Here is a 16,405-nt window from a genome sequence, read left to right on the forward strand (position 1 = left end):
AAAAATGTGAATAAATTCTTCTGTGATGTTAGAAAACTATTAAGTACAGTGAAAAATGTAATTTTCCAAGTGGTAGATAGAAGAATATATTAAGACCAGCTGGGTTTTAGAATTGATGAAAAACATTTTTATTACCTTTCCCAGTTATAGAGATTGATATTGATCTGGATTGCTTGATAAACAAGGCCAGCCTGAAGAAGTATCATTTCAGCCTCCTGTATGTTCCCACTAAGCATTAATATGTGAGCCATTTTTGATTCTTTAGATGGAAGCTCTTTTATAGAATTAATGTACTGAACCTTATCAATCTAAAAAAAGAAAACAATATACGAAGTGGGTAGTGACAGCAATGTAACAAATTATGGTAAGAAAAACCACAGACATACAGAAAAGTAAACATTATTTACTTCACCAATTGCTGCGTAGGCTATTTCTGCAGTGGTCATATCTCTGTTAGCAACTGCCATAGCAGCTAGGCAAGCCCACATGGTTTGCTCCTAAAGTGAAATAGGAGAACAATTATTTCAATGACGAGCAGAACTGCCTTAAAATAAGCAATGATTTAAAATACATTAAAGTTGCTTTTTAATGAAAAAATTAAACTTTGCTGAGCATGGCACTGAAAAAACTACTGATTTAATTAATGATGTGGAAATTACATGTGACTACTTTGTTGAAATGTTAATAACACATAAAGAACTTCTTTTGAATAAAATTTCTGCAAATTTTCATTTCTAATTATCGAAGATTTATTTTTGAACTTCTGACATACTGGTTATAAACCCAAAAGACTGGGTTATAAACCCAGTCTTTTTGATGAGGTCAAAGAATTTAACTTACAAGGAACCAGAGAAATAGGTTCTCAGACGCTGCTATTATCACAGATTGCCATCAACAACTCATTGTAAGGGAAAGCATCTAAAAGTCATTTTAAAAGTGTATTCTAAGGGCTGCTAAGCTGTGTAAAATTAAAAAGTTCTGTGGTCAAATATGCTTGAAAAAACTGGATTCAACCAAGCTGGGAACTGCTGATCTAAAGTAAAGGTTCTTAACCTTAGGTGTACAAACCATCGGAGGAATTAAAAAATATGCCTAGGATTCATCCCAGATCGAATAAATTAAAATCTCTGTGGGGGTAAAACTTGGGAATCTGACTTTTTAGAAAGAGTTCCAGAGAAGATTTTTATATGTGCCAGTATAGAGAAACTACTCATTTAAATTATAGCTTCTTCCAAAATAAATCACACAGCAGTATCTATCCCCTTGTATTGCTTATGTTTTCACTTATTAAAAAGACCCATGATCTCATTTGCAATTTTTCCAGCCCTTAGCTGTTATCATTTCTTATCTTGCATAAAGACATATGTAAATATGCAACATATACACAATTAAGGATCTAAAATGTAAAGTACCTTAACAAAGCGACAAAGTCTTACAGCATCTTCCCATTTTGAACTGCTTACATATTCATGGAGAATAGCAGGATATGGTGATATGCTGATGTGAACCAGTGAGCCATCAGCTCTCCTTATAGTTACTTGATTTCCAACAAAACTCACAATATGGGGATTTTTACTAAATTCACTGTTGGAAAAAAGCAAAGTATAATTTATGTTCTGAGCAAAATCTTTCATATACACTAAATTTGGGAAGTTAACCCTTGATACAGATATAAAGTCTCCAAATCTCCAAAATTCACCCCCAAAAATGTTAACTCTAGGTAGAATGTATATATTTAAACAAACATTCGAATCTAACTTGCCATACACTTGGAGCAAAATATAGAAGTTTAATTTGGCAAACATTATTACATATTTGAGATAATGGCACAAAAATAAGACACGCAGATCAGTGGAACAGAGTAGAAAGCCCAGATATAGACCCGCGACTCTATGGTTAAATAATCTTTAACAAAGCATAACAAAATATCCAGTGGAAAAAAGACAGTCTCTTCAATAAATGGTGCTGGGAAAATTGGACAGCTATGTATAGAAGGAAACTCGACCATTCTCTTACACCATATACAAAGATAAACTCAAAGTGGATAAAAGGCCTCAACGTGAGGCAGAACTCTATCAAAATACTAGAGGAGAACATAGGCAGTAACCTCTTCGACATCGGCCACAGCAACTTCTTTCAAGACATTTCTCCAAAGGCAAAAGAAAACAAAAGCAAAAATGAACCTCTGGGATTTCATCAAGATCAAAAGCTTCTGGGGGCACCTGGGTGGCTCAATGGGTTAAAGCCTCTGCCTTCAGGTCATGATCCCAGGGTCCTGGGATCGAGCCCCACATCGGGTTCTCTGCTCGGCAGATAGCCTGCTTCCCTCTCTCTCTCTGCCTGCCTCTCTGCCTACTTGTGATCTCTGTCTGTCAAATAAATAAAATCTTTTAAAAAAAAAAAAGATCAAAAGCTTCTGCACAGCAAAGGAAACAGTCAACAAAACAAAGAGGTAACCCACGGAATGGGAGAAGATATTTGCAAATGACACTACAGACAAAGGGCTGATATCCAAGATCTATAAAGAACTCCTCAAACTCAACACTCAAAAAACAGATAATCATGTCAAAAAATGGGCAGAAGACATGAACAAACACTTCTCCAAAGAAGACATACAAATGGCTAATAGACACATTAAAAAATGTTCATCATTATTAGCCATCAGGGAGATTCAACTCAAAACCACATTGAGATACGACCTTACACCAGTTAGAATGGCCAAAATTAACAAGACAGTAAACAACAAGTGTTGGAGAGAATGTGGAGAAAGGGGAACCCTCTTACACTGTTGGTGGGAATGCGAGTTGGTGCAGCCACTTTGGAAAACAGTGTGGAGTTTTCTTAAAAAATCAAAAATAGAGCTACCCTATGACCCTGCAATTGCACTACTGGGTATTTACCCCAAAGATACAGATGTAGTGAAAAGAAGGGCCATCTGTACCCCAATGTTCATAGCAGCAATGGCCACAGTCGCCAAACTGTGGAAAGAGCCAAGATGCCCTTCAACAGACGAATGGATAAAGAAGATATGGTCCATATAAATAATGGAGTATTATGCCTCCATCAGAAAGGATGAATACCCAACTTTTGTATCAACATGGACAGGACTGGAGGAGATTACGCTGAGTGAAATAAGTCAAGGAGAGAGAGTCACTCGCTTGTGGTTTCACTTACTTGTGGAGCATAAGGAATAACACGGAGGACATTGGGAGATGGAGAGAAGTGAGTTGGGGGAAATTGGAGGGGGAGACGAACCATGAGAGACTGTAGACTCTGAGAAACAAACTGAGGGTTTTGGAGGGGAGGAGGTGGGGGGTTGGGTGAGCCTGGTGGTGGGTATTAAGGAGGGCACATATTGCGTGGAGCACTGGGTGTGTAAAATTAAATTAAAAAAATAAAAAAAAAGAAATGGCAATTTGCAAATGAGTTAGGAGGATTTTTTTTTTTTAAAGATTTTATTTATCCATTTGACAGAGATCACAAGTAGGCAGAGAGGCAGGCAGAGAGAGAGGGGGAAGCAGGCTTCCTGCTGAGCAGAGAGTCTGATGTGGGGCTCGATCCCAGGATTCTGGGATCATGACCTGAGCGGAAAGCAGAGGCATTAACTCACTGAGTCACCCAGGTGCCCCGTAGGAGGAATTTTTAAGCAGTGCGTCATGACTACTAACTAACAGGGACAAAATAGCCAATGGTTTATCTAGGGAGTTCTGGAACCTCTATCCCCAGAAGTGTTTTAACGTCAACCTGATAAACAGTAAAAGATTATTGTGAAATATCATTGAAAGTGGAGGTAGATTGGGGGAAAAAAATCTCAGGAATCCCTCTCAAGCTCATTAGTACATCATTTTCCCCTCATTTTTTGGTCATAGAAAATGATGAGTTTTAAAATCCTTCCCAATTTTCATTTTGTTTTCTTATTTTTATCCTCATTTTCATAAATTGTAATGTGATATAATATGATGTAATACTGGTGAAACGTAAAAAAAATTCGTAAAATTCGTAAAAAAAATTCGTAAAAAAATTCGTAAAAAAAAAAAAATTATTACGTATTTGAGACCTATGCTTAAAAGTATTTGAAATAGCCTTTTACCCCCTAAGTCTTAAGGTAAATTACACAAATGTTTAAAAATCTCGGCATTCACTTTTGAAAGTATAAACCAATAAAAAATTAAGATGATTCCAAGGTTATTTCTCTTAATAAAAAGAGATGAACTTCAAGAGACTAACTTCATTAGTTTAAATACTTTTAAAATGATCCTCCCTGGTTTTGCTAAAGTTATGAACTGAATATTAAAATGAATTCAGAATAGATTTGAAAGTTAAGGTAAGGTTTGGAGGTAAGAAGCTTTGTATTCTTATTTTGTCAAGAGTGAGAGATCTTGTTATTTCTTAGAGAATTTAGGAATATACATGTATTTTCTGAAGCCTGTAAAATTAAAAAAAAACTCTTCAGTAACCTTATATAGTTTTTCTATCTTTAATATTAATTTAAAAATTCAATTCTAGAAACACAGTCCTATAAGTATGATAATAATTTATAATTTATGATAATCTGAGAAAGAATAAAGGTTGACACATGTTTTATATCACTGAAAAATCTTAACAATGTCCATATTAAAACCACTAAAACACATTGAAAAAAACTACATTAAACAACCTCAGGCTTGAAAATTATATAAGGAAAACTATATCCATAGAAGGAACAAATAAATATAATAGTATTATACAATACTTTCAAATTGACCCCAACACTTAAAACTCGTTAAGCTAGCATTAGCTAAGCAATTTCATTGACTGAGTAGATTGAAAGGTACCTTGCGGGAGTGAAATTAGGGGCAAAAACATGACACTTTAGAGTTATTTATCACAACAATTCCAGCAGTAAAATGTTACCTTGCATCCCTTTCAAATAATGTTTTAGGCAAAATGTCTCTGTCCACATAAACCGTATTGGGGTAATACCACACTGTAAATCGAGTATCTTGAAGTCCACAAAGGATATTACATGTATCACTCCAGGCCAAAGTATGCACCATTGTTCCTTATTTTAAAAAGAATGTTAAGGTACTATTAGTTCCACTACAGTAAGTATTAAAAATACTTTAAAAATAAACTGACATACAGGACCCCTTCTAATTTCGGTAGGTATGACTATATTTTCCAATCATTTAATGGTAAAAATGCGCAAAAAGTCATTTAAAAATGTATGGAAATCTTTGAGTATTTTATCTAGAACCATTATGTTTCAATTTATAAGTATTTCTTTCAATGCTAATGTAGCTGTAGCAGCTAAAGACTTGCTATTTAAGTGGTGTCAAGTAGTTAAGAAATGTTATACTAAAGCATTATTCAGATTAATTCAAGCAAGTATGCTACTTAGTATAAATATGACAGAGTAGATCCAAGAAAATTCAAAGTAATCAAATTTTAAATGTATTATAATTATTTTACCAAGTTTGATAATTTGTTCTTCCTTCCCAAATCGTTTCACTGAAGTGATATAGAGATCTCTATTTTTATCAATGAAGGCAATTTTTCTATCATTGGTAAGTCCCTTTTGATCCAGAGCAATTTCCAAAATTTCATTCTAAAATTTAGAAAAATGAAAATACTGGATTAGTTTTAGTGCTTGACATCAGATCATTTAAATTATTTAATTACAAGAACATCTGTTTATTTAAAGATCAATTAAATATCACTCCCTACTTGGAATGATAAAACGTCCCTGTTAAGTAATTTTAAACTACTGATATAACTCAAAAGCTAAAGCACAGTTACTTTTTTTTTTAATTTACAAGGGAAAGATGCCCTTTAAAACACTATAAATAATGTGTATTTTTTTGAAACTTCATAAGTTGGGAAACATTTCTTTTTCTTTAGGATGTGTTCATTTATTTATTTGAGAGAGAGTGTGTGTACCAGTGGGGGAAGGGGGAAAGGGAGAGAATCATCAGGCAGACTCCCAGTTGAGCTTGGAGCCCAACTTCATTCAGTGAGGAGGTGGGGCTCAGTCCTATGACCCAAGAGATAATGACCTGAGCCAAAACCCAGTCAGATGCTCAGCTCAACCAACGAGCCACCCAGATGCCCCATGCTGAGAAACATTTCTATCTGTCCTCCTGTTCTACCTTTAGTAGACGGAGTGAAAGGGTGAGGCAAGTCTGAATATCACAAGAGATCTACTTTAATTAATATATTCCATAACAAAATTTACTCTAAATAGAAAGCCTATAATTTAAAAGATTTTTAAGAGTAGATTTATGAAAATATCTTATGTTTTTAGGGTTTTAGATTTTACACATTCTTTCATATTTCCTGTGAAACAGGAAACTACCTTGTATTGTAGATACAAGGAACTATACTATACAAGGTACAAGGTACTTTACCTTTTAAAGTAAGTATTCCTATATTTACTCTATAGACGAGAAGACTGAGATGTATAGCCATTAAGTGATTTTGCTCAGAAAAACCAGTGACAAGCATATCCAGAATTTAAAATTCAGATTTCTGACTTTAAGATTAGTGTTCTGTCCATATAACAAAGTATTTCTGGCATACTGCATTATCTTACACTATTACACTAGCTAGTGAAAGGACTTTCCTTGTATGGTTCAGTGTGGATTCATTTCAACTGAATCCAAGAGGGATTTATTTACTGCTTACTGTCTTAAGACTTGTTTAGACTTTTTTTGTTTTTTTAGACTTGCTAGGATTTGTTTTTTTTTTGTTTTTTTTTTTTTTTAAGGTATAGTAGTACCTTAAATGTCCCATCATTTGGACACAGGTCAAATAAATTGATACACCCATAAAATGTTATACCATATGGTGAGGGGAAAAGGATTGAGAAATTACTTTATGTACTGATACAGAAAGATCTCCAGGAACAGTTTATGTGAGGAAAGCAACATACAGAGTCATATGTCACATTTTTATAAAAGAGGGGGAAAAGAACAAATATCAGTTTTGTTTATATATATGCACTAAAAAAATCTCTGGAAGGAAAATAGAGTTTAATAATGGTTGTCACTGGGCACCTGGGTGGCTCAGTGGGGTAAGCCCCTGCCTTCAGCTCAGGTCATGATCTCAAGGTCCTGGGATCGAGTCCTGCATTGGGCTCTCTGCTTGGCAGGGAGCCTGCTTCCTCCTCTCTCTCTGCCTGCCTCTCTGCCTACTTGTGATCTCTCTCTGTCAAATAAATAAATAAAATCTTACAAAAAAAAAAATAATGCTTGTTACTTATTTGGTGGAACAGAATTGTACTGACAAGAAACAGGTGTAGTAGGGAGACTTTTTTCCTGTATACTTTTTTATGCTTTTTCATTTCTGAACCTTATGAATTTACTTGTTATTCAAACTCAAACTAATAATTACAAAAAGAGGAAAATAAAATATAGACTAATGCTTCACTAGTGGCATTGAACAATAAAGTTAAAAACATATCTAAACCTGAATATATCTCTTATTAGAATAAATAAAATGTACTCCTTTATTTTAATGCTAAAAATAAAAAACCAATAAGTAACTTCAAGATCTTTTTGTCCTTCTATAGAAATTTTTTTTCAGTTTAACTACAGTGTTAAAACCTAAAAGAAGATGCTGGCTAAGGACTGGTCAGTGGGAAAACTGCAAGTTGTTTAGAAAAACAAAACATTTTTATTTACTGATAAGTACTAAAAGTTTAATCAAAATAGAACATTTTATTAAAAAGCAGTAAACAGCCTTAATAAAGACATATAAATCAGATTATTTTATCCATTTAATTTGTATATATAGCTTTCCATTACAGAGTTTACTAGTGTTCAGTCTTTGTGACATTTTTAGGCAAAATACTCAAGTAGAAAGCAACTGGGTTTAAATATAAAACTAATTTCTAGGGGTGCCTTGCTGGCTCATTCAGAAGAGCATGCAACTCTTGATCTTGGGGTCATGAGTTCAAGCTCCATGTGGGGTTATAAAGATTACTTAAAAATGAATAAATAAATTAAAACTTAAAAAATAAAAATAAAGTGGAGGATGAGGCAATTATTACAGATAACTCTTAAAAATTAATTCCTATGTTTTTTGACTTAAAATGAAAACATTAATTTTAAAAAGGAAGTAAATAAACAGTGGCTATTTACATTAGAAGTAGCTAATGTCCATTACCTTATGAGAAAGAAGCTTCCCATCGCCTAATGGTTTTCCAGTTGATGCCTCAAAAAGGAAGATTACTTGAAAAAAAAATTAAGCATTAGTTAATGTGTTAAATTAGAATTTTTATCAGTAAACTTCTGGGGATTATTATATCCTGATGAGAAATTATTTAACCCTTTGGACCATAGAGTATCTATCAGCATAGAAGAGCAGCAGCATCAAATTCCTTCTTATCAATGGGGTTATATTTCTTAAAAAACAGTGGAACTGAATACTTCTTCCTAAAACATATTCCCTACTTAGAATAGTTATTAATGTAATGGTATGGCTTCACTCCTCCATAAGATCTACAATGGCAAGTCCAAATCTAGATGTAATTTGTAATTTTCAGAACTCTGATTTAGACGAATATAACATCAGACAATCATATTTTACAAAAGAAAAATGTGCCACGTGTCTACTATAATACCAGGCAATGTGTCATGTACTGTTTAATTCCCTGGGGTCAGTGCACAGTTCCCTGTGGTATAATTAGTAGTTTGTCTGGTTTTTGTCCTGGGTTCCTTGCAGGGACCTTCAACAACCCTTGGAATTACCTGATTAGGAATGTCTTAGTTATACTGGTGGGGAGACTCTTGGTGAGCCCCTACATAGCTTCAGAATAGGAGATGGTCATCAGAAAGCCCAAGCATATTCAGTTCCCTGACCTCTGGGGATAGGGAGATTGGGGGGTTGGAAATTGAGTTCAATCATGTGGCCAATAATTTAATTAATCATGCCCATGTAATAAAAATCCCGTAAAAACTCAGGGTTGCTTCCTCATTGGTGAACATACTGATATACTGGGAGGGTGATGTGCCCTGATTTCATGAGAAGGCATAGAAGTTCTGTGTTCCTTCCCAGGCCTCGCCCTATGTGTATCCTTTATAATAAAACTATAATTCTAAGTATAGCATCTTACTGAGATCTGTGAGTCATTTTAGCAAATTATCCAACTTGAGGGGGCCACCAGAGTCCCTGAATTTGTAGCCAGTCAGTCAGCAAAATGGGTTGGTCTGGGGCTCCCTGAAGCTTGTGGCTAGTGTCTGAAGTGAGGGAAGTCTTGAGGAGAACTTTGCCTTTAAGCCCTGGGGTCTTTCCTAACTCCAGGTTGTTAGTATTAGAAATGACTGCAATATACCAGTTAAGGTAAAAAAGGAATAGCAGGTGTCTGGAAGGGTGATAATCACTGCAACAACCCTAACTCACTGAAACATGCGGTCTGGGAAGAGAAAGGATGAAAGAACAGGAGATGAGGAACCTCTGACTCTTAAAGGCAGCAGGATCACCCACGGTGTGGAACAGCAGCTAAGCTGCAATCAGCTGTGAGAGGTAAAAGTTACCTATGGAATTTTGAGATGATGGATCCATCTCCTGGAAAGCTGGCTCACTGGATGCATAAGAAAATGCAAAATAATATGAAAAAGAGAAAATATACAATCCCATGGTTATTATAATCTGTAATAGATAAAACGAAAGTAAGAGATGGGCCAAATATAGACTCTGGACAGTCTCAATTACAGCCTCTGGTCCCAAGGCTCCCACTGAAAGAGTATGTTGGAGAAAATCCTGATTCTGGTTAGCCTGAGGTATAGTGACTATCCTTAAGACTTCCCAAGGAAAAAGTTATGCTAAAAAAATCATGAAAAAGGCTAAAACGATTAGAGAAAGACAGAGAGGAGCATCAGGGGCCTCATCCCAGCTAGGTGAAAATCTAAGAAACAGGATGAATAAAGCAAACATTGATGGGGTAGAAAAAAAAAAAAAGAGGATGGATGAACCAATGGGAAATCCAGGCTGATCACCTAACATTGAAGGCCTTTAAACAAATCTGCTCTATTCATCCTAGTTCGGAGGAATCTGGAAAGCTATATGGCAAGAGAGCAAAAAGAAACCTCACCTTCAATTGCCTGTCGCTACGGTTCCCCAATTAAGAGATGGATTGATGAAAGGGTTTCTTGGCTCAACACTCTACTGGGGACACAAGGCCTCATGCACAGGAGTATGGTAAAATGGTCAGGGAGCAGAAGAGAGACGTTTCTAGGACCTCTTGATATGAGAGTCCCATGCACTGTGGTACCAAAACCCATTGGTGACGTTCTAGTGAGGACTAAAATTAAATTGAGAGAACAGAGAAAAGCAAGGGTTAATATGAGTAAAGTGAAGCTTGGATGAAAATTGGAGTGTTTAAATGGGCTTCACGTGAAGAGGCTGTGTCTTCTTTACTTGAATGTTTAATGGGATTGGATATTATGTCTGACTGAGGAATCCTTCCACTACCTAGTGCTGTAAAACTAAACCTGTTGGCAAAGTCCTACTGGTGGTCAATTAGATTGAGAGATAAGAGAATACAAGAACTAATGGGATTAAGATGAACATTTAAATGAAAGTACACTTGAAGAAGCTTCATATGAAGCAGTTGTGTCTCTTTTACCTGTATGTACTATAAGGATGGATATTGTGCCTAGCTGGGGAGTGTTTCTCCTATCAAATATTGTAAAACAAAAGGCATGAAAAATCCACCTCTCCAACAATATTAACTAGACATACAAAATGGGAAGCAATGAGACTGCCCAAACACAGAGGCCTTATACCAAATGGTATCAAACAGAAGCTGGAGTGCTAATAAAGATACAGTCACTGTACAGCAGGCTCGTGTGGAGCGTAGACTGGGGGATATGGGAGCACCTCCCAGTGACAGCTACTGGAACTCTATACAAGATAATTTCCATTTGGAGGGGCAATGACTACCTTGCTACCAGACACTAACTGAAACTGCCTCTGACTGAAAAACATAAAATAAGGATATCTTGGGTGATGTCAGAGAAATGCTCTAAGAGGAAGGCAGCACCCAGGAGATTCTGTCATAGAACAGAAGTGGTCTCAGCAGGAACACACCATCAGGACACTGCATGGAGTTCCACAGCATGTTCATGAGCAGGTAGCCTGTCTTCCCCAGGACTGACTCTGGAACCATGTGAGGAGCTTGCAGGATTCTAGCATCACTTGCACAGAGCCTGTAAACAGCTCTCAACAGTCCAACAAACAGCTGCTTGGCTTATGGACAGCAGTTCCAACATGAACACAAGACACTGGGTTTGGAAGGCCACCACTCGGATCGAAAAAGGTAAAAACAAATTGGCTCAGCGAGCTGCACTCCATGCTGTTTACCCTTATGTCTGGATTTTGACCTACTCACAGGCACTGGAATGGCCTGGCCATACGGTGAGGCGGATGGGCAGTGGAAGACTGGACTACGAACGGGGTGCTTTTCCGGGGCATGGCCATATGGAAATCACTGTGGAAATCTGAAGGGTGCATTCAAACAGGCCATGTCAATGCCCATCAGAAGAACCCCTTTCCAGCATCAGAAGATGTTTAGAAATGGTGAGCAGACACCCAGGTGTGCTCACTTGAGGTAGCCACCGGGTTAATGAAGTGAGTGGACTGAAACACTGAAGAGAGGGGTTGACTCTAGACATATTCCTTTTGCATCTGTGGAGGCACAAAATGCCAACAGGAACTGTTCTGTCTGCCAACAAGAGAGATTTAGGGACTGCAGATGGCTATGGGGAAGATGCTCTGCAGGGAGTCGTTGTGCACAGCGGCAAGTCCGACTGATGCCTGGAGCACTGGGGCTACAAGTGGGTCCTGACAGAAATGGACACTGACTCTGGGTTGAGCTTTGCTTACCCGGTGGTAGAGGCAAAGATTCAGAGTACTATGGAAGAACCGGAGTAGAAGGTATTACACTGATCCGGACCACTGAGTCACATTTCTTCAGACCAAGGAACATACTCTACAGCCCATCATGCCCAACAATGAGCAGAGAGATCCTTTTTGAGAGTAATAGTTTGGTAAAGAATTAGAATGGGCAATGAAAACAATGGTTATTTAAAATGGGGAGAAAGGTAATATAGGTATGAAGAACTAGCTTACAAGACTTCATGAGTGGGTACTGACACTCAACATGAAGGGAGCAAAGGGTGTGTTCACATTAGATAAATTCCTCTGCAGTTTCAGTGGAAATAAGGAATAGGGGGTGAGGAAGATGCTAGCATGACTATGCAGTTATTCCCACAAAAGGAGAATGCTGGTATGATGGCTATACTTTTTCCTTTCTTTCCCATGTCGCCTCAAATTTCTTCTTTTTACTAGATACAGTGGTCTCAGGACCAAGGTTACAACTACAATTATCAGAAGCAGAGATGATTCCTAGGCAAGAAACTATCTATACTTTCAACTTTGAGGTCAGAATTTCTAAGGACCTGATGGAATGGGTTATGCTTCCACTCCAGCTGGTAAATATGAGGTTAAATGTGAATGCAGCTATCCTGCCCAGTAGTAGAGACAGCCCTCTAGTTCTTTACAAATGGAGAGAAGGAGAAATAGTATCTGAGAATAAAAGAATGACTAAATGGGTATGCAATGGAGGAAAACCAATATTTCATTAATGCTTCAAAAGAGTCTCCAAGCAAAAGCTGATATTATTTGTTTTTCAAGTATAGTTAGCATACAGTGTTATATTTAGTTTCAAAGAAATAAATAAAAATTTTAAAACTGATATTATTTCTTAGTTCAAGTGTACCAGATACCTAAAAAGGTGAAGCCAAGGAGTACCTGGGTGGTACAGGTGGTTAAGCATCTGACTCTTAGTTTTGGGACAGGTCCTGCTCTCATGGTTGATGAGATCGAGCCCTGCTTTGGTCTCTGCACTCAGTGTAGGGTCTGCTTGGGATTCTCTCTCCTTCTCCCTCTGCCCCTCCAACTTGTGCTCTCTCTCCCTTAAAAAAAATTAATAAACCTTTAAAAATTAAAAAAATGAAATAAATAGAAAGGCGAAGCCAACAAGACACTCACTTCAGACATAAAGACACATGCACATTGAAAGTGTAGAGATGGAAAAACATTTATGATGAAAAAGGAAGTGAAAAGAAAGCTGGGGTAGCAACACTTATATCAAACAAAATAGACTTTTTAAAAAAAGTAACAAGAGACAAAGAGACATTACTACATACATTACTACATATGCTACATTATTACATAATGATAAAGGAACAATCCAACAAGAAGATATAACAATTGTAAATATTTTTAAAAACTGTAAATATTTATGCACCTAACCTGGAGCACCCAAATACATAAAGCAGCTATTAATAGACACAAAGGAAAAAATTGACTGTAATACAATAATAGTAGGGGACTTTAACACCCCACTTACATTAATGGATAGATCATCCAGACAGAAAATCAACAAGGTAACAGTAGCTTTGAACAACATATTGAACCTGATGAATACAACAGATATATTCAGAAGATTCCATCCAAAAAAACAGCAGAATACACATTGTTTTCAAGTGCTCATGGAACATTCTCCAGAATAGATCATATGTTAAGCCAAAACAAGTCTCAACAATTAAACAGGACTGAAATCATATCATGCATCTTTTCCAATGACAATGATATAAAACTAGAAATTAATCAGAAGAAAAAAATCTGGAAAGAACACAAAGAAATGGAGGTTAAATAGCATGTGACTAAATAATGAATGAGTCAACGAAGAAGTCAAAGAGAAAATAAAAAAATACATAAAGACAAATGAAAATACAATGGTCAAAATCTTTGGGATGCAACAAAAACTGTCCTAAGGGGTAAGATTATAACAGTATAGGCCTACCTCAAGAAGCAAGAAAAATCTCAAACAACCTAACCTGACATGGAAAGGAGCTAGGAAAAAAATAAATGAGCAAAGCCCAAAGCCTGTCGAAGGAAAGAAATAATAAAGATTAGAGAATGAATATATGAAATAGAGTCTGAAAAAAACAAAAATAGAACAGACCAATGAAACCAGGAACTCGTTCTTTGAATAGATCAACAAAATTGATAAACCTTTAGCCAGACTCATTAAAAAAAAAAGAAAGAGAAGATTGAAATAAATCAGAAATGAAAGATAAATAACAAGTGACACTACAGAAATACAAAGATTATTAGAGAATATTATGAAAAATTATATGTCAAAGATTGGACAACCTAGAAGAAAGGATCAATTCCTAGAAACATATAACCTCCCAAAACTAAAGCTGGAAGAAAGAGAAAACTTGAATAAACTGATTAATAGCCATGAACTTGAATCAGTAATCAAAAAGTGGACCAAACCAAAAGTCCAGGACCAGATGGCTTCACAGGTAAATTCTACCAAACATTTGAAGGTTGTTAATACCTATTCTTCTCGAACGATTAATAAAAAATAGAAGAGGAAGAAAAGATTCCAAATTGACTCTATGAGTTCAGCATTATCTTGATACCAAAAACAGACAAAGACACTACCAAAAAAAGAGTACAGCCCAATATCTCTGATGAACATAGATGCAAAATTCCTCAACAAAATATTGGCAAACTGAATCCAACAATACATTAAAAAAATTATTCACCACAATCAAGTGGGATGTATTCCAGGGATGTCAGGGTGGCTCAATATTTGCAAATCAATCAATGGAAACCACATTAACAAGAGAGAGAATAAAAACCCTATGATCATTTCAACAGATGCAGAAAAAGCATTTGACAAACTACAACATCCATTCATAATAAGCTCTCAATGAAGTAAGTTTTGAAGGAAAATAACTCAACATAATAAAAGCCACATAGGGAAAAAACCCTGGCTAACATTACTTATTTTAGAGAGAGAGCATGCTGAGTGTGGAGGGGGCAGAGGGAGTGAAAGAGAATCTCAACAGACTTCGTGCTGAGCACGGAGCCTGAGGCAGGGCTCAATCTGACAACCCTGAGATCATGACCTGAGCTGAAATCAAGAGTCAGACGCTTAAGCAACTGAGCCACAGGAGCCCCCAAACCAGAAGCTTTTTTAAAGATAAAAGCATTCGATCCTTTTGCTGATTGCACATATTATAAAGAGATGGAGGTATAGGGATAGATTTGTCTACTTCTTTCTATAACTAACTGTAAGTGGCCATGAACTATGGGAGGCTTGGATCTGTATTTTATTGTTAGTATGTAGCAAAAACTGGTAGAAAGAACAACCAAGGAGCTGCCGGCCTGAAAGAGCTGCTTCTAAACACAAGAAACTGCTCTCTAACTTCTCTCCCATACCCAGATATTTGTTTCAAATAGCCGCCCACACTAATATCATAGCATATCTGTGCAAGTGTTTAAGGAGAAGGAAGCCAAAAGCACTAGTACCTCTATACTTAATTGCTCACCCAAAGTGGTAGAATACTGTATGCAGTGCAAGAATCCTACTTATAAAGGAGCTCCCAAATTAGGAAGGAACCACTGGTTTCATATAGAATGGTCCGCCTCCTTGAAGGAACATTTCATAGGTTAATGATTCTATGTACTTCAATTTGTTTTCTACTGTTAGCATATACCTCTATTTAGCCATCAATGAATACTAGTTTCTTTTAAAAGGAACATAGGAAAAATATGTTCCTGCTCATTTTATATCAGTTGACAACAATAATTTTATTCAGGACTTTTTGATTTTCTGTTTACAGGAAAACAGAATTGCATGATCATCTTGTTCAACAATAAAAATTTAAGTAAAACAGATAATTTATTGGCAGAAAAACCCATCTTTATGAAAATGTTGATAATTCTTTCTAGCTCTAAAATTCCATGAATTATCAAAGAATTAAAAAATAATGTTTCAGATGTGAATTAAATATAGAAAAATTCAGAGGAATAAGGTATATTTAGTAGGAAACATACACTTTATTATAGCTTCTATCTGAAATCTGTGGTGTTGAACAACAGAAGTAAAGACAACTAACTCATAATGATCACTAGGATTTTTAAATTTAAGTTTACTGAAGACAAAACTCTGACTTCCAAATTATTATCATCAACAATTACTTAGCTATCTTAAATGCGTCTGCTAACCAGATAGTATCTTATTTGATTCTCTTTTTTAGCCAGAAAGGAAGTCCTTCAGAAAACAAAGCAATCACCAAATGTCCTCTATCAGAGAAGGTCTAAGGCATGAAGAGATAAAAGCTCTATTTAGGAGGATTCTATTTCTACCAGCATGAAACATGATGTTACCTGAAAATACGGAAAATTAAAAAGCGGGACAGTAGCTCCTGAATTAGGTCTTTCATAGCATGGACTAACAAAATTAACCTTCAGGTCAGTTTTTTTCTTTTAATAACACATCACAGTGACAAACAAATGTTTAGCAATAAGTATCAATAGGGAAAAATAATTATTTAATATT

At 36.1% G+C, this 16,405-nt stretch overlaps 1 protein-coding gene across 1 annotated transcript in view; it reads right to left on the bottom strand.

Annotated features, from left to right (window-relative positions):
* The window catches only part of IFT80 (intraflagellar transport 80), a 95,621-nt gene that overhangs the window by 15,433 nt on the left and 63,783 nt on the right, over nt 1–16,405 (bottom strand). The window contains exons 11-16 of the mRNA XM_080797091.1: nt 8,146–8,210; nt 5,452–5,587; nt 4,894–5,041; nt 1,413–1,584; nt 408–497; nt 136–308 (exon numbers count right to left, since the gene is read on the bottom strand). Coding sequence (XP_080653217.1) covers nt 136–308; nt 408–497; nt 1,413–1,584; nt 4,894–5,041; nt 5,452–5,587; nt 8,146–8,210 — 784 coding nt within the window. The remainder of the gene's footprint in view (nt 1–135; nt 309–407; nt 498–1,412; nt 1,585–4,893; nt 5,042–5,451; nt 5,588–8,145; nt 8,211–16,405) is intronic.

Source organism: Martes martes (assembly GCF_963455335.1).
Source record: "Martes martes genome assembly, chromosome: 1".
Taxonomy (NCBI): Eukaryota; Metazoa; Chordata; class Mammalia; order Carnivora; family Mustelidae; genus Martes; species Martes martes.